The sequence below is a fragment of the Podarcis liolepis genome (assembly GCF_965112155.1).
Source record: "Podarcis liolepis genome assembly, chromosome: 2".
Taxonomy (NCBI): domain Eukaryota; kingdom Metazoa; phylum Chordata; class Lepidosauria; order Squamata; family Lacertidae; genus Podarcis; species Podarcis liolepis.
In genome coordinates, this window is record NC_139555.1 from 88,801,891 (window position 1) to 88,821,294 (window position 19,404).

The following is a 19,404-nucleotide window of genomic DNA, read 5'->3' on the forward strand; positions in this document are numbered from 1 at the left end:
AATTTTGAATAAATAAAAATAGTTGTGGTAGTGAAAATCAGTAGTTGAGGAAAAGGAAGGGCACCCACCCCTCTCTGCTTCACACCCCTCTCGGCTTCAAATCAGCTCCCTGAAAAGTATGTTTGTTGATTAGAAGTGACGATCACATGGAATTGTAGAGTTGGAAGGAACGATGATGGTCCTCCTGCAATGCATGTAATAGTAGTGCGTATGACACTTAGTTAGGTCTTCCACATACTTACAAATGACTTAACATAAGGATATATGGATTGGGCAGGTAGATTAGTAAAGAAAAAAGGTATGTGGATGCTTGGAAGGCTGGACTATAACATGAGAGAAAAGCTTAATTTGCTGTTTCTTACTAACTTACATTATTCACAGTGTAGTTCTCAAAATACCGGTGACACAAGTGGTGCTTTCAAGCACTCTCATGTCATTAATTCTGCTTCTTGTTTTGTTGTTTAAATGGGACCTGAACACTATGGGAACTATGACGGTGGTTTTTAAAGTCTGCAAGGATTTCACACGTTGGGGTGTCAGATAAAGTGCTAAACCTCAACGGAGTCTGAGGCAGCCTAGGAGTGCCTGATGCAGCAGTGGAGAAGAACAGTCCAGTTTGCATTGAGAAACTCGACTTACAACATCAGACCATTGCTCTTAACAGACTTGGACACAGAGCTTGGCTTTAAGCCAGCCTGTAATTCCAGTGCTTTGTGATTCATAATTGGAGGAGAGATCATAAGAGTTGCCAGGGGTCTGTAGCTTTTCCCACTGTTTACCACACAGAACAATCACAGATGTGCTCTTGGATTCCAGCAACAGAGAAGGAGATTCTCCGTGCCAAGAGAGATTAAATGCAAACTAAAGCTAATTATATCACAGTGCACAGAATTAACCCGTCCTCCATTCCAGGCTCTTATTTTTGCCTCATTCTTCAATCGTTCTATAGCAAGATTTCTTCAATTTAGTTTTAAAAAGAAATAGTCATATCTCATCAGCATCTTTGCCACCACAGTTGCAGCTTTCTTAAACCAACTTGAATGTTCTTCTTTTTTGAGGGCACACTACAAAAATTCCTGGATGACTTATTCAAAGCCATTCTGAGTTTCCGAGATGACAAACCTCCTCTGGCTATCAAGTATTTCTTTGATTTCCTGGAAGAGCAAGCAGAAAAGAGAGGGATCTCTGACCCAGACACATTGCACATTTGGAAAACAAACAGGTTGGGAATAGAATTTTCAATCCTTTTGCCTTGAATGAACACATACTTCTAAAAAAACAACCTTGTATTTCAAAATAACCATGGCTTATATTATTTATCAGTAGAATTATTAATAAGAAAATGCAATGAGGGGGCTGGAATACTTAAGTGTCCAGACCCAGAAAGATTGAGGAGGAGAGGGCATGGAGTAAATCATACTAAGCGGGCAACAGACATTTTATGTGTGCAACATCTGAGGTGCAAGACAGGCTGATCAGAATAAATAAACAAAAGGAGAGAACTTCCTGTAATTATAAGTATGCTTATGGTTGAGCACATCTCGTTGATTTCCATTGTAGTTTCTCAGGAGACAGCATATACAGAAAAGGAAATGGCGGGAAATGGCAAGGGAACAGAAAATAGCTTCAGGTCTGCTCAGCAGTGGAACGTATATCCTCCTCAGAGAATATTAAAGAGATGCCTTTCAAGTTGTCGCAGGGGAAACAACCATTCCAGCTCAAAAATAAATCAAAATTGAGTGTCAGCAAGTTTTCATATAAATATAGGCAACCACAAATATTTGTGCAAATGCAGAGAGCTCTACAGATTCACTGTATTTGAGGACAACTGTAAACAGACTTGTCAAAGCTGAAGAACAGACTCTGTTGGTTTATAGGTAACATAACCCATTTGGCAGTGATCAATAGGGTTCTCTCCCACTCCTCAATTAGTTATACAGTATCTCTCCTAAATAAGTAGGTACTCATAGCAAAGCTCTTCAGGGGCAGATACACCCATGTTTTTTGACAACCGTGTCAGCAGTTTGGGGTGAAAAGCCAAGAGATTAATGACCCATAGCACCCTATATATGTGAAGGGAGGAGTATTCACTGAATCTTGTGCTCCTTCTCTCCATGCCACAGCAGTTTCGTTCCACGTCATTTTCTGAGCAGTACTGTAATGGAAATAGCTGTCAACAGATAAATAACCTGTGTTTTCATAAACACAGAAAAATTAGAATCCAGGAAGAAAGCATGACAGTCAGATGATATCATACATCAATCCAGAACCCTACTGCACTATTCGGATTCAGCAGTTTATATTTTGATACTCCTATAGACCTAAGATGTTTCCATCACACTGTAATGGAGAGATGAGAGAAAGATAACCATTTACATTTATTTTGCAGCCTACCTCTGAGGTTTTGGGTCAACATTCTGAAGAACCCCCAGTTTGTTTTTGACATTGACAAAACGGATCACATAGATGCCTGCCTTTCTGTAATAGCCCAGGCCTTTATCGATGCCTGTTCCATCTCTGACCTGCAATTGGGCAAGGTACATTACTGCCAATAAGGACAACTTTTTCCTTTGCTTTCCCTCACAAATATTTCCTTTCTGTTTGTTTGCAATGCAGCTAGTGTCGGCTTAGCCACGAATACTAGAGGGACGAATCTGGCCATTGTGGGCAGCCGACAAAATGAGAATTATATGATGGCCCTTTAAGCTTTCTTTCATTTCATTGTTATTAAATGTAGCTGTGTCAGATGTGTTATCAGTACAGCAGTGCTAATGGCACAAATCACTCATGATAAATTGTCCGGCTCATACCGCTCAAATGAATTGCCATCCAGACATTTTAAACACTTTTTGAGTGATCAGCTCCTGCAGCAGACAGGTCAGCTTTGTCACCGAAAGACCTGAGATCTGCTGTGGGGTAAAAAGCAGTGGAGCTGCGTGGCCATTGGCAGCCTGGAATTTGACACTGTTTCAGCAAGTACGTGTAGGGGCACAAGCCTGCCATAGGTTCCTGCCAATGGGGCAACTCAAAAATAGACTGTAGCTTAGGAGAGTAAACATGGATCAACCCCTTTTCAGGCTTCTTGCTCGGCCTGGGATAAGAGAGCAGGTTTGGCAGCTACACAGTTTGGGAGTGTTCCTGGATAAACAGGTGGTTGTGTCCTTTTGCTCATCTTTAGTTTGCTAACTATATAGACTATTCTGTCTATCTGTCAGTCAGTGAGACTATATAGATATATAGATAATTTATTGCAGTCGGAGACCAGCTTATAAAACACACTTGGGGGTACAATCCCAGAAGGAAAACAAACATTTAAAACAATGTACAACAATAAATTTAAAATTTATAAATGTGATAAGCGTATATTGTAGAAGGGTGTTCTTGCCACAGTTACACATGCATATGTCTCTTCAAGATTAAGCTACTATATTGCCCTTGAATAGTGCCCGGGAGCTTCCATTGGTGCAAAATGCAAAAGTGTGGCTGACAGGAACCCAGTCTTTTGACCATAGAGCAATGATATCCTGTTTGCTTCCTGGCCCAAGCTGAGGGTGCTGCCTTGTTCAGTATGGGTCCAGAATATCTGAAAGATCACCTGAACCTACCAGCACAGTACAGTCATCTGAAGATGTCTTATCTTGCTACGTTTTAACACATGGAGGTAACGGGGACTTTTCCATGGCAACTCTTAGATTATGGTACCCAGAAATCCCAGCATTGTATGCCAGTTTGTGCATTGGAAGTGGCAGACCTTGTTCAAGTGTGATATTTCTGGTATTCCAAGGTCATCTCAGCATTTTGTAGTTTGAACAACTAAAAGTGGGGTTTCAGGTTGAAGTGTTGGCTTAAAATTATTTCCACTCCGTTGAAATAAAAAGCATTACAGTTTGATGTGACAAACGGTCTTTTTTGTGCCAGATTCCTTGCAGAGGTTGTGACAAAAATGAACCTCTCTTTGTTAGGATGATTGATACTTTGTGCTAGAGACACTTTAACAGTCGTGGCACCCTTTTGGAAATCTCCTGTTTGCCTCCTACCGGCCTAAATTCTTTCACAAAGATAAGTCAGTGGCATGCTAAGTCACCTTTCCCCCAAGGTGAGAGACTGGGAGAAGAATGGGAAGCTCCCAGGTGAGAGCTGGGAGGGTTCCCCACTCTGTGTGTGACAAGGGCTAAGAGCTACCTTTGAGACAGGACTCTGTATTTTCTTTTTGTTTTTATTTAGCTTAGTTTCCCTAATTGTATTATAATTTTTAAAAATAAAAATAAAAATCTTATGGGGGGAAAGATAAGGCAGAAGCAGTAATTTGGGAATCAGTATATACCATACCAATGCTAAATCTCTTGGAAATAAGGGGTGGGGAAAACATATGTACTCCACTCTCTCCTTGTTTCTTGTCTAAGTAGGTAGATGTTAAGTACCGTATTCTAATGAAGTCCAGGAAGCTTCCTAACCACAGGAAGCCTGAAGCTGATTTATGGGATGCATCTCTGAGTTTTACAACCATTAATTATAACAAAGGCCTGTTTGGCATTGTTCCACATTTTAGCCAGAATAGAACCAAATGGGACCATTTTGTATATGTACTTCCTCTATATGCTCAGCAGTGGGCTTTGATCCTCACATTTTTTAATACATCATCATCTCTTTTTTGTTACTTACACGGTTTTGTCCTTGAGTAGTCGAGAGAGTGTCCCCATTTTCCTAGAGAGACTGCCTGACCAATTGGCTCGTGTTTTAAAAGGAGCTTAGTGTCCAGTTAAGCAGATTGATAGCTCGCAGAATCCAGGCTGGATTAGACTCAAAAGTCTCTAGGCTCTTTTAGAGATTCTTCCTATATATTCTTCTCAGGCCTTATGACTGTAATAATAAATGATCGTTCTGGTGGTGGTGGAATGGATTTAGACCACCATTTATTCATGAGAGATTCTTACATGGTTATGAAGGAAACTGTCAACAATAGGAACCATGCAGCAGGAAACCCCTCTTTGTGTATGTGCCATGTTTAGTTGCGGATGTCTACAAAAAAGGTTATAGTGTGAAAGTTTGAGGCTAAAGCATGGTAATGCAGTAATGATATAGATATTCTGATCTAGCTCACTTGTCCTGTTCCAGGAGAGAGTTGCAAGCTGTGCAGTCAGGACACAAAACTGTATCATGGGAACTCATAAGGCCATATACTACTTGGCACAGACTTTATCCTGCTAGAAGTGGCTCATATAAATATATATTTTTAGGAGCAAGCTTCAGGAGCAAGATCAATCTCTAAAGCAGAAAGGGTGTGTGTGTGTGTTATATTGTCCTCTTTATGACTCTGCTGAGTTTGGTGTTGACATTTGAAACTTTCTAGCATAAATAAATTTTATTAGGGTATGTTGTAAATCACATACGTCTCAATGCTGGCCCGTCTGCAGTGAATGCGCAGCAGAGCTGCGGTGCAGAGAGGGCCCATGCGAACCACTGCAGCTGAGCATTCCCCTCTGCACACTGGGAACCGCTTCGCCCAGAGAGATTAACACGAGGTGACATTGTAATGAGATGTGTCGGTTGTGTATGTTTGGGTTTCTGAACATTTTTGCATCTGTTATGAAACATCTACAGTTTTTCCTTGTCAAACTCTAAGTCAGGACAGAAAACGGGTCGGCTGGGGTCAGACAGCAGATGGAAATGGTTTCAAAGAATACAACAGCATAAAAGGCGGCATTGTGGAGTAAAGTGGGGGAAATAAACCCCATGCATCAAAATACAGTGACATGTGTTTATAATACGTCATTATTTTACTGGACCCAGTTCTCCCCACCCCAATGATTTAAAAGCTGCTAACTTCAGTCAAGTACCTCACTAGACTTATCTAAAGGACCCTGACCCCTCATTTCATGGGGTCTTAAAGTTATTTTCTTTCTTTTTTTAATCCACAGTAAGTAGGAACACTGGTGGATTGAGCTAAGAAACAGAGTTGGAGACTGATGCGGCTGGTCAGTTTTTAATGTGGGCAGCTTCACTTGCATTTTTACAGCTCTGACTAAGGCAGTGTATTGGCAAATAGTGAGAGGCAAACCCAGTTTCTGTGTAATGTTGGCAATATGTTGGTAATATAAGCTCTTTAGCCCTTCCACATGAAACTTCTGGTGGGTCATCTAGAAGCCGGACAGCTTTGGCATTTGCTGTTGCAGGTACACACGTCAGCAAATGATCCTGGTTAATTATATGTATCACATACTGCAATATACATGCACAGTTATATTGTATTTACCAATACAGTGGTTTCAATGGGTTTTATCCAGTGAAGCCATCCCACTAGCACACTGGGACTTCCCCCGTGTCTCCTCAATCACACACACACACATTCTACTCTGGAGGAACCTCCAGAACAGACTTAGGGAAGGCAGAGAGGGAGGCATGCAAGGAGAGGAAGTCTCATTGTGCAGGTGAAAATCCTTGAGCTAACAGGAGGACTTTGTTGGATACAACCCCATGCCTTGAATGTGCTGTTGCATGTCTCTGTTTTAAAGAGCAAGGTGCATATAAACTGATGCCAATATTATGCCCACTAAGGATCAGATAGCAAGGGAACTAATCATTAAGTCAGTGAAATAATGGATTCTTCTTGTTCTTCTCTCTCTAGGACTCGCCTACAAATAAACTGCTGTACGCCAAGGAGATTCCGGAGTATAGAAAAATAGTGCAGAGGTATTACAAACAGATCCATGACATGCCACCTCTCAGTGAACAGGAAATGAATGCACACTTGGCAGAGGAATCCAGGGTAAGAAATCAGCTCTGCCACTCAGAGCAATAGCTTATGACATCAGCATCCCATATTGTGGGAGCAAATGTTTTTAGTCATGTCCAATATATAGAACATTGACTTCAAATCTATATAAAGATATTTTTAAGTTCTGTAGCCAAAAGATGCTAAGTGATATTATTTAGAGTAACATGGAGGATCAAACCAATCCATGCATGAGCCAAAGCAAGTATAAATCAAGGGATTGACCTTGGTTTCATTTTTTTCTCCAGCAACTCTGAAGTTATGTATGTCACATATTAATTAACTAACTTAGAAGAGAACCAGAGTTCAAATATGCTGATGTTAGCTTACAGCGCAATGAAATCCAAGTACCATTTTAGTGTAATTGATTTCCGTCAAACAGGATGGATATCATTTTGTGTATGTTGATTAATAGTCTTCCCCTGTTTGTTTTATCCTTTATGAAGAAATATCGGAATGAGTTTAACACCAATGTTGCCATGACTGAAATTTACAAATATGCCAAGAGATACCGCAGTCAGGTAAGCATCTTTCTTCGCTGTTTCCCTTTTAGTTGCCAGTTCACATGACCTTGTGCTATTGACCCAGGTTGAATGCATGGATGGTTGAAACAGTTGTATGAAATTTCAACACGTGCCCTCTGCACTGAAGCATTACTGAAAGTCCAGATCCTTGTTCTTCAGTGCATGGTATTATCAAGTCACTAACAACCAGCTATCAGAAAGATTTTTCTTATTGTGTTATTGATGCAGACCAGAGATGGAGAACCAATTTGAGCCTAAGTGCTGAATTCAGATTTGGCCAACCTTCTACGGCACACATTGCAGTGGTGGGACAGGGGTAAATGCAACCTCTCAAAAGAAAAAAAAAACACATACTTTTATTTCCCCTCTCCCCATTGTCACAAACACATGCACCAGGTATGCAGGCCCGCTGCGCACTCTCCCTTTCTGTGTCTCTCACACACATGCCACACACTTTCACACACAGGCACACAATCATCCATGCATACACAAGTGTTCAGCATTTGCAGCCATTTCCAGGCCATGGGATGGGAGTATCTAGAAAGATCTGTAAAGAGCAAGCAGAGGGATTTTATCTCCCAATCTGAGCTCCTAAGCATGGCAGAGATAATACAAGGCAGCATTTCTCTACCCACAGCTTCCAGTCAATGCCAGGGTGGATCATAGAATTGTAGAGTTGGAATGTATCCCCTGCAATGCAGGAATCACAACATGTGGTGTGGCCTGTGGCTCCCCCATTTGGCCCACAAGGCCATTTCTGCCAAGCCACACCCACCTCAGTACTGGGAAAGCTGGCCTTGTGGGGGAGCCACAGGCCAGAGGTTCCCCATCCCTGATCTAGATGCAGAGTGAAGCCTGCATCTAGACTGATATGACTGATTCACAAACTTAGTCCAGATACAGTAAGGCCATATCTCAGCATGCATTAATCAACTCTAAAAGGAGTTAATGACTTTTAATAATTCGCCTAGTGGATCGCAGCTCTAAAACAAAGAAGGCCGCAGGAAGCAGACCTTGCTCAGGCTTCCAGCTTTTGTGATTCTGTGCTGTGCCCTTAGGGTCCTAAGCATTAGGTGAAGGTGCTGAATTTATATTGCACAGCTTCTTCTTCTTCTTCTTCTTCTTCTTCTTCTTCTTCTTCTTCTTCTTCTTCTTGCTTCTTTTTCTAGCAGACCTGTGTTACTGCTGGTTAAAAAACACCAACCAACCATTGTCAAGCAGTTTGCTTCAAATGCCAGCTTTTTCTGTCTTAAACATCCACAAATGGGTTTTTAAAGGACAATGGAGCTCCCACACACAAAAAAATAAACCTAGTGTAATTAGAGCACTTCTTAAATTAAAACCTTACTACCACCAACTGAAATTTCCACCCAGTTGCAATTCCTGCACATCAGAATTTCATAGCAAAGGTTGAGATATGTGATCAAAACTTTATCCAAAATCGGGAGATGTTGTTTTTATTCAGTTGGAAGCACGCAACTGTTCAGCTGTGTACCAGAGAGTTATAATTTTATAGCATTTGTATCTAAGCACACCTGCTGTTGCTATGTTATTTGAACAATGACAAGGTTGGGCAGTGTGCAGGGTGACAATTTTGCCATCTTCCCACATTAAGAAGCCAAATGGGTAGAGAGCCAGTGTTTGGGATTAGTGTTTGGGAAGTGGTTTGCTAGGTCCCTGCCCCTTTTTATGATATGATATGATATGATATGATATATGATATGATATACTGGCACAATTTCCTGAACTTTGTCATAAATTATATGAAGACATCAGAGGCAACATTTAAAGATAAAACAAATTCATTCAGGATATTGTATAATCCAAAAAATGAGAAGCAATCCGTACAAACAGAATGTCAAGCACAATGATGACAGATGAGATTCATTGTGGATGTGAAACATATTGCACCTTGGAACAAGTAATTCTAATTATGTTTAGAAACAAACAGATCCTGGTGTTACTCTAACTGCTCAGGAGATAACCTTGCTTGTCACAATGTTAAATGGCCATTAACACACCAACTCAGAGAAACAGCAAACCCAAAGTCCCAAGTCCAGTACAGTGGTACCTGGCAAGACGAATGCCTCGCAAGACAGAAAACTGGCAAAACGAAAGGGTTTTGGGTTTTTTGAGTTGCTTCGCAAGACGATTTTCCCTATGGGCTTGCTTCGCAAGACGGAAACGTCTTGCAAGTTTGTTTCCTTTTTCTTAAAACCGTTAATACAGTTGTGACTTGACTTCGAGGAGCAACTCATAGAACGCGGTGTGGTAGCCTTTTTTGAGGTTTTTGAAGACTTTGGTGATTTTTGAAGCTTTTCCAAAACTTTTCCGAAACCGTGCTTCGCAAGACGAAAAGAACCGCAAGACGAAAAAACTCGCGGAACGAATTAATTTCGTCTTGCGAGGCACCACTGTATATTAAAGAAAGTCATATTAGGGACATGTTTAGCAGTTACGTATTCACAAAGTTTAGTGGGTTTTGAGGGAATGATACCTCAAGAAGAGACTACATTACGTGGATATTAAAAACAACAAGCCTATCTTACAAGTCAATCAGGGCCAAAGCAATTTAATATGCAGTGATTTAAAACATCAGTATTTCAAACATATTGGGTGTTATTCAGGTAAGGAGTCTACCAGTAGAAACCCTGCACAAGGACTTCCACTTGTGCAATGGCACTGTTCTTCCCTCCTCCCTCCCATGCACCCCAAAATTGGCTTGCAGGAGTCAGGAGAACCCCCAGAACAGCAGGCGGGGGGGCAGGGAGAGAGAAGGGGTTGTTTAGTCTCGCAAGCTGAAATGCTTGCCCTGACAGAAGACTTGCATTAGTGAGACGTTGAATTCCTCCCTTGCCTAAGAGAGGTCATGCAAATTAATAATGCAAAACAATTGTATTAAACAAGTAAAACATGGTGTAGCTTTTCTACAAAAATAGTAATAAGCATAAAATGTTTGGCGGACAGGGGGGCTGTTTTATTAAGTCACATAACTCACACACCTATGATTCAGTTCCTAAATGTATTCACTTATCATTGGCAAGAATCTGTATATCGCAATATGGGTGAAAGCTATGAGAACTACAGTACGAGGATGAAATTCAAATGCTTTGGGTAAAATCCATTAGTCATTCTCAGAGTAGACCCAGTGAAAGCAATTTATTTTAGTGGGTCTCCTCCAAGTGTGACTATCATTGGCAATGCAATACATCCAGGATTTGTAGAATCACAGTCTTCCATTACTTCTAGGGAACTGTGGTTTATGCTCTAATACAGGCATTCAAACCAGGGTTACAAAGCCTGGTTTGCAATCTAGTGGCAGTATGCTGTTCACAAAATAGCAAGATGAGAGGCTGAGCTTAAACCGAGAACGATAGCTCTGTTACACAACACCCTTCCATAAAGAGCAGAGTATTTAGGAATTAGGGTGGTAAATGATGTGGAAGAGGGTAAAATGAGGGTGAATGGTGGAGAATCGAAATTATGGGAAATGTTGCCGTGGGAGAGGAGGGAATAGATGGACTTAAACAGATGTGTTCTTATTTGGAAGGGAAACCATTATTTGTTGGAAGTCCTGCAACACTTTCCGGAGGATAAGCCCCATTAAACTCAGCGGCGCTTACTCCCGAGTAGATATGCACTGGCGGAATGCAAGGATCTCAAACCCTGCAATCTCAAATCTTGGTGTTGTTGTTTTTCTTTCTTTCAATCCCTCTTCTCACAGATAGTGAATGCGCTGGACTCCAACCCCACGACGAGGCGCACACAGCTGCAGCACAAATTTGAGCAAGTGATTGCACTCATGGAAGACAACATTTACGAATGCTGCAGCGAGGCATAGGTGGCAATCTGGACTTTGCTCCACGTCTAGAAGTGGCCTTCTCTACAGTGCACTGTCCTTTAGGGAACACCTTTTCAAAGTATCTGTGTGTGTCAGTATGCAGCCTGTTGTATGTATGTGATGATAAAGAAACCAACTTGATGGTGCGTCTGTCTGGCCAGCCTCCTTGAACCATCAGGCGACGGGAGGGTTTGGCCACCAAACAGCTTGAAATCCCTTATGTGATCTGCACTGCACAGCACCCATAATTTATTTGATCTTTCAGACAGAGGCACAATACTTGCGCCGCCAAATGTAGTAGTTCCTTCTGAAGAGCTCCTACTCGTATTCAAAGTGGCCGTCTTTCCTTTTATTCATTTTCCGAGAGAGACTCTTGTAAACCAGAGCTCAGGGTATGGAAACAATGCTGAGGTGGTTTGGAGAAAGGCAGAGAGCCGTCTCGGGAAACACTGAATGAAGGTTTCAAAAGGCCCTTGGAGCAACAGGGGGACTCCCCACCCCCTGCAAAACAGTGCCCCCTCTCCCTTCTGTGTACTTTAAATATCAGGGAACCCATTTACTGTACACAGCCTGCTGCATTAGATGTATTTTGTGCCTTTTATTTTTGTACTGTACATGGAAACATAACCACATCTTCATCCGAGGCTGAAAAGAGGTGGGGAACTCACAGGCTAGACAATGCAGTTGCTTCCTAAGTAGTCATGAGACATGTGAAAGCACTTTATCCCCCAAACGGAAGTGGCTGTTACCTTGCTGGAGGGATCATTATTGTGTAGCAGACAATGTTGAAAAAGAACAAATCAGTGCAGCTGTTCCCGCTTCCCAAAGCTTCCCAGATGTTTATGCACACTGAACTGCAGTCGACAAATCCCCCTCTAAATGCCCATCTGTCTCCAGGAATAATTTTTCCCTAGAAGGAGAAAAATACATATATATATATATATATACACACACACACACACACACACACACACACTTTGGGGGTCAAAGGGATGCACTTCCTTCTCTTTGTTCTGCCCCCTACAATTTTAGAGGGAATGTACAAAGCGGAACTCTTGGCTCACCATAAATCCACAATTGGCTTAATGCAAGACCACTGGTAGCTTCACAAAAGCAAAAAGGACAAAAAAGTGTCTGTTCCTGCTCCAACTTCTTGCATAGGTAACATCCTTTAATGCAGTATCCTATATTTGCCAGCATCATTAAAGTATCATTTGGTTTTAAACATAAAGCCCCTTAACTGTTTCCCGTATGCCTTTACACTGACTACACTAGGAAGCATTATTTTTTCTCAACTGTGAGGAAGATACACAGTAGTCCTAGCTCTCTTGTCTCTTGTCTCTTTCTCTTTCTTTCTCTCTCTCTCTCTCTCTGAATTCCTCTTTAGTATAATAGGTAGCTGCCTGAAGGCAATGGCTGTTGCATACAACAAAATCCAGATTTACCGTGAGCACTGAAGCCAGCTGATGCTGCTGACAATGCCAAGGTCACAAACTGCCAAATAATGCTTTAAAAAAAAAATACACTACCTCATCCACGGCAAGGTCTAAAGGGGAGTTGCCACAGTTTATGAGGCTAAGATTTGATCACTTGGGTAGGAACTGAGCAGTTTATTTTCCCCCATTGCAATATTGTTATGGGTGGTTATCCTTTGTCAAGTATATCAGAAATGTATAGTGTAGTATATTATGTGGGGAACCGACATGTCATGATGGATTTTATATATTGGTATATTAAAAGTACAGATTTTATCCAGTGCAAAAATAAAGAGGAATATAAGACATGAAAAAAGACAGAATTGCAGAAGTTTACGCTTACTGAGGAAATCTACATCTGTTTGCTGAGAAAGTGGCTGCAGAAGAGAAACTTTAAGGATGTAGCTGGGCTACATTTAACCTAGAAAGAGATTTTTTTTCCTTCCAAATTCTTTCCTTTTCCTTTCTTTTTTGAACTGTGAAGAGCTGCCAGCTACACACATACAGAGAAGGCTGACTCAGGAATGTGAAAAGAGAGTCTGCTGGACCACCAGTTGTGGGGAGGAGGAGAGAGCTGAAGGAAAACAGAGACAGGATTAGAGATTTTTTCTAGCCCAGTCAGTGCAGACAGCTGTAATTTTGGAAAGCATCAGCACAGTTTCAGCACTTAATTGGGTTTGCAGAAAGCCACTGTCTGGACAGGCCACCAGGCCAGAGGGACCGATCTCCGTATCCCCCTCACATATTACTATATCCTGAGTGTTTGTGTGTGTGTGCGTGTGTGTGTGTATGTATGTATGCTCCAAGTAATGTGCTTGGCAGCATACGTGTATCATGGCATATGCTTTATTATTTAATTCTTTGTCCAAATATTTGCTACAACCATTGAAATGAATTGTCTACAAACTAGAATCTGAGGGTTGGTATTGTTGCCCAGAACCCAACTCCATTGTAATATATTTTTAATTCTGTCATGTTCTTTGTGGGTGTGTTTTTCCCCTACCTGCTGTTTAATGGAAGTGGCAGAATCTTTGGTGGGAAATATCTTTGTAATAAAACAAGGTGATCAAAATTAGTGTCGGAGTGTTTCCATTCATAAAACTTTGGGAAAGGAACAAAAGTCAACTGGAGCGGCATGTGTCCAGCTTCAGTATGAAACTTCACTCACCCCCACAATGAAAGCCACTAAAAAGTATGTGGGAATATGTCGGTTTCTAAACTGGACTCTTAAGAAGAACCAACCCGGCTACCTGCTCCAGTCTTGAGGAAGAGGGCTTTGGGTTCTGATAGTACAAGACTGAATTGGAAATCTCTTAAACTGTGGGCTATTGGTCTGGGTAATTGGACCAAAGCAGGATTAGGCCGGTCTCTTGCCCTCCTCTTGCCTGCTTCCCTCAGTCCAGCAGACAGTCCTTGGTTTGATATCTCTACATCACTACATAGCAGATTCACTGATCAGTTCAGATTGCCTCTTGGGCTTCACTGTCTGCCACAACCAGGCACTGGGAGAATCCCTTGATAATTAAATCAAGGTGTGTGTTTCTTCTAGCCATGGAAAGGGGAATGTGCTTGGTAGATTGCCTTCTTCGGTGCCACTCTTAAAATTAGAGAGCTCTCAGGTTTGAACTTGAGGGTTTTATACCCTGTAGGCTCTCACACCCACACTCCTTTAGCCTCCACAGCTCCCTTGCCTCTCCTCCTGTCCCTTGTAATCCACTCCCTATTCATTCTTCTGCCCTTTGTGAACCCTGAGCCTTGACTAGCCTTCCTAGTGCTTCAGGCTCAACGTTTCACTTCTTGGCAACAGCCTGTTGCAGGTTGCCTGCCCCCACTCAGATATCTGCCAGGGCCTCTTCTTGCTATCCTGTGCAGGTAAAGAATTTAACGGGCCATTTCCTTGTCTGGCAACTTGATTTAATAGTGCACCAACCACTGCACCCAATGAATTATGGGTTGTATAATTGATAGGCGTGAGAATTAACCATGGGCGATTTACCTACAGCTTATTCACCAAGGCTGAATTGGAGGAGAAAAATGACACTAGAAATCCCAAAGTTAGTGGTGGCATCTGTCAGAAAAACTCTTTAAGTGGTACAATATGCTTTTGATGGACAAAAGGCCACAGGGTTTTGGATCTAAAATTAGCTACCGGACTGGTCCAAAGTGGCTCTTTCAAGTCAAACTGTATGGTACACAAAGCTACCTAAGAGATTTTGGTGCCCATTAAATAATCCTTTCTACAAGCGTCACTCACTGTCCCTGGCAGGAAAAACAACAGCAGCAGCAGCCACAACAACAACAACAAATTTGCTGCACTTCCGTGATATAAAAATGCCCAAGAAAGCCACTTCCTTGTACCTAATGGTAGGGCCAGCCTTGCTCAGAATAAAGTGAGAACTGCTCTCTTTTTTAATGTGGGAATTGCTACTCTCACTTCAATCACTGGATTTATGGAACATCATTCATCACCACTTCTTGAGATATTGGGGATTGTTAACTGAGAGGTGCAGATACACAATGGTCCATAGAGACTCAGTGCATTCTGATGACAACTTTATGGTCATCATTATGCCTTCAAACGTGGGATAGAAGAGGATATTGTCCAGTGAAGTGGTTCATGTGGGAAAAGCTAAACCTGCTGAAATTCATTCCTTTGCACAAGTATTAAAGGTTTGGAGTCCTCTCCTCTGCATCTGGCCAACCTTAACAGACACATCAGCTTCCTTAGCAGACATGTTAGACAGATAAGCTTCCACCCGTTTATTTTACACCAGAAATGATAATCTTGTTTGGGTGTCCAGCTGTGTAGAAATGATGGTGTGGAGGAGGAATGCACCAGCTGATCTTGGTCCTGCTGTGGTGTTCAAGGGTCCATTTTGCGACAACAGGCTTCTGTATGCACCTTGGAGAGATGAAGGGTAGGAATAATTCACATGGTAGTCTCTGCTCAGGCTTTCAGCCTCTTGGAACTCTTGAGCATGTGAAGTAGAGTCAACAGCCATCATATTGATCTTCTCCCCCTGCAAGCAGAGGAGATACAATTGCCATCTTCAAATATCTCAAGGGCTGTCACATGGAGGATGCTGCAGGCTTGTTTTCTCCTGCTCAGGAGGGTAGGACACGAACCAATTCAAGTGACAAGAAGGGAGATTATGACTAAAATCAGAAAGAACTTTCCGACAGTAAGAGCTGTTTGACAGTGGAACAGACTCCCACGAGAGGTGGTGGTCTCTCCTTCCTTGGAAGTTTTCAAGCAGAGGTTGGATGGCCATCTGCCAAGTATGATTTCGTTGAGATGCCTACATCGCAGGTGGGTAGACTAGATGACACTTGGAGGGCATTCCTTGGGGGGGGGATAACATTTTACTGATTTTCCAAAAATAACAAACGTAAAAACAACAATACAAAAACAAAACAAAACAAAACAAATTGACTTCCCTCTAATCCAGGCATCCCCAACCTTCGGCCCTCCAGATGTTTTGGACTACAATTCCCATCATCCCTGACTACTGGTACTGTTAGCTAGGGATCATGGGAGTTGTAGGCCAAAACATCTGGAGAGCCGCAGGTTGGGGATGCCTGCTCTAATCCCTTCCTTGGTTCTATTATGTATCAACATACTGCATGTCTATTGTTAAACTTTTAACCTATTTAAATCCCTATTCATTCATAACAAAATTACAAGTACGGTAATCTTAAAACCCTGCTAATGTAGTAAGCTGTGTACATTGCTTCTGTATACAGTATATGCAATAAACATCTTCCATTCTTCTAAATTCATTGTCGTCTTTTCCTCTTAATTTCATAATCAATTCAGCATATTAATTTATTTAACTTGCCAATCTTCTTTAGATGGGACACCTTCTTCTTTCCAATGTTGTGCTAATAAGGTCCGTGCAGCTGTTGTTGCATACATAAACAAGTTCTCTTGTGATTTTAATAGGTCCACTCCTATGATAGCTAATAAGAAAGCTTCTGGTTTTTTGAAAAAGGTTGTTTTAAACATTAAAAGGTTGTTTTAAACATCATCATTTCTCAATATTTATTTATAATTTTAAAGTCCCACCACATGTGGAAAAATGTTCCCTCTATTACTTTACAACACTTGCTTTCCTTAGTTTTATACATTTTTTCTAATTTAACTGGAGTTAAATGCCATCTATACATCATTTTCATATAATTTTCTTTAATTGCCACACATGCTGTAAATTTTATATCATTCTTCCATAGTTTTCCCCATTCTGCCATATGAATATTATGCCCCACATCTTGTTCCCATTTAATCATAACTGATTTGACCCCTTCATCTTTCATTTCCCATTCCAGCAGCAGACTGTACATTTTAAATATTAATTTCACATCATTTTCTATTATTTCTCTCTGAAAGGTTGAAATTTCACACCAAATCCTATCTTTTTATCATTCTTAAATATTTCATTTAACTGAAAATATTGTAACCAATCTGTTACGTTCTCTTGGAAGGCATTCCAACTCTATGATTCTATGATTTCTCCCATCAACACTCCTGAACTATTGCAACGAAAAAGTAGGATGAGAAGGACCTCCAGCAAAGTAGGTCTGTGTAGCTTCACCTATGTATATGTCAATACTTTGCTGCTATAAAGCACAAACAGCTGGCTAAAATACTGAAGAGGTCACATAGATCATCTCCGGTTGCTGTTATTACAATCTGATTGCCTAAAGAGAATACAATCCTCAGTCCAATTAAACCGCCATCAACCAAGATACTGAGCCAGCTTGCAGACAAGGAAAACAATTTCACTCAACTCTCGCTTGAACCCTAGCTGGGGCAAACCACAATCAGTCTGTAAAGATGGCAGTTATATGTGGATACCGACAGCCATCGCCTTTCAGAAATCCCAGCAGGTGGAAGGTCTCCATCTCCCCCCTTTCCACTTTTTAACATCTCTCCAAAGGAGCACTGATCTTTGACTAGGGAAGCATGGGTTGAAAACCCTTCTCTTTCCTGATACTGATTGAATAGCCTTAAGTTACGCGCAGCTAATGATTTCATTATTGTAACCTGGTGTTTTTTTTATTCCTCTCTTCCTGTAAGGTGCTCAAGACAAGGCACTGATTGTTATTTTCACAACAATCCTGTGAGGTAGGTTAGACACAACAAACCGCCCAAGGTTACTCAGCATGCTTTGTGGCTGAGTGGCAATTCTAACCCAGGTTTCATGAGTTATGGGTCAAAACGTGTGTATACACGGTTAAATGTGACATGTATTTCTTTTTAACAATTGCTGATGAATGCTGAGTTTATCTTTTCCCCCTCTCGTTTTTCTTTAGCAAATAGCAGGTGCAAGGAGTGGCACTAGGATCAGAACGCCAGCAGGCAGAGAGAGGGAGCTTGACCATTTCCCAATCTGCTTCCACCCCCACCCCCATGAAACTGCTATTTACAAGGGTGCCAATGGAAACTTCCATACCACAGGCGCTTCATCAGAACTATTGCAGGGCTAAACTCACTCTCTTTGCCCACCACACAACTGTGACTGTGTCAAAGATACAGATAGCATATCATATTCAATCACAAATGTTGAAAAAAAGATGCAGCATTTTATTCCTGTAATGACATGCCCTAGTTTGGTCCTAACTCCCGGTCCTAAACTCTGAGCCCTGTAGGCACAACTCCACACTGACTCTGCCAGTTGCATGCGTATTGTAAGTGTTTGTAGTCCGATTCATCATTGCATTAAATGGGGGCCTACCTGTAAAGCTTATGCCAGATCTATTCCTTGAGCCAAACCAGGGTTACACAATACTCCAGGCTAAGTACATTTAAGGGCTTATCCACACTTATGACTCCTCCAAATTGACCGATTGAGCTTTAAGAGCGGGTTTTCACTGGGAAAGCTCCAGGGCGAAAAAGAAAAAGAAAAGCTCCAATAAGGAGCTTTTAAATGCGGACTTGTGCCTGGAAAGAGACAAGGGCAGATCTACTATGAAACTAATGAAGTTTAAGCTTCAGGGCTCCTAATCCCAGAAGGGCCCCATAAGCGACTTTAGTCCACCTCGCATTAAAAAAGATTGCTTTTTAAAGCGCATCTCACATTTTCCTACTTTTCATGCACCACATAGAATAGATGGAAGGGACCACAAGGTCTCATGCTCTACCAACTAAGCTATAACTCGAAAATTATAAGGCACGCGGATTTTTTTATTCACACCAGTGTTTTTGACATGTGAGATAAGCCAGTACAGCAATTTTAATCAAAATCTATGATGTAGTTGCTGATTTAAAAAAATGTGATCTGTCGTGGAACAAATCCACTGAAGAAGGCAACTGTGGTTACCCAGACCTCACTGCTGGTTGCAAAGCCCCCCCCCCCCCCGCCCCAGAAAAAAGTGTAGCTCCACCACTCAGCAGACCAAAGCACAAGTGTAGATAAGCTGTGTCTGTAAGCAAGGAAGAAACTCTAAAACCTGTCCATCTAATAAGCATATCCTAAGACCAGGTTCTTATTTCTAAGAGTCCTGGGCCTCTGAACACAGCACTAACACTTAGGGTTTTTGTGAAGAGCAGTGCCTCAGTTACTTTCAGAGAGGTAGCTGTGCTGCTCTGTGGCAGCAAAAACAAGGAAAGTTTTTGAAGCACCTCATGCCATCATAAATTGGTTAGTTTAAAGCTTTCACTGATTACAGTCCACTTCAGATGCATGAAATGAGATGTCGTCTGACGAAGCAGACTTCAGTCCACCAAAGCTTTTGCCATCATAAATTTATTAGCCTTTGAGGTGCTAAAAACACATTAATTACTGAAAATAT

General features: G+C 41.5%; 1 protein-coding gene and 2 long non-coding RNA genes across 4 annotated transcripts in view; 2 read left to right on the forward strand and 1 right to left on the reverse strand.

The window, feature by feature from the left end:
• PLXND1 (plexin D1) overlaps positions 1–13,684 on the forward strand; it is a 150,500-nt gene extending 136,816 nt beyond the window's left edge. The window contains exons 32-36 of the mRNA XM_083491025.1: positions 1,059–1,222; positions 2,390–2,537; positions 6,626–6,766; positions 7,219–7,293; positions 11,021–13,684. Coding sequence (XP_083347151.1) covers positions 1,059–1,222; positions 2,390–2,537; positions 6,626–6,766; positions 7,219–7,293; positions 11,021–11,137 — 645 coding nt within the window. The 3' untranslated portion in view covers positions 11,138–13,684. The remainder of the gene's footprint in view (positions 1–1,058; positions 1,223–2,389; positions 2,538–6,625; positions 6,767–7,218; positions 7,294–11,020) is intronic.
• LOC310702235 overlaps positions 1–19,404 on the reverse strand; it is a 124,395-nt gene that overhangs the window by 98,769 nt on the left and 6,222 nt on the right. The window lies entirely within an intron of this gene.
• LOC310702271 lies at positions 15,644–18,547 on the forward strand. Its single transcript, XR_014523423.1, has 3 exons — positions 15,644–15,891; positions 17,095–17,184; positions 17,926–18,547. It is a non-coding gene; the product is annotated as an uncharacterized lncRNA (long non-coding RNA).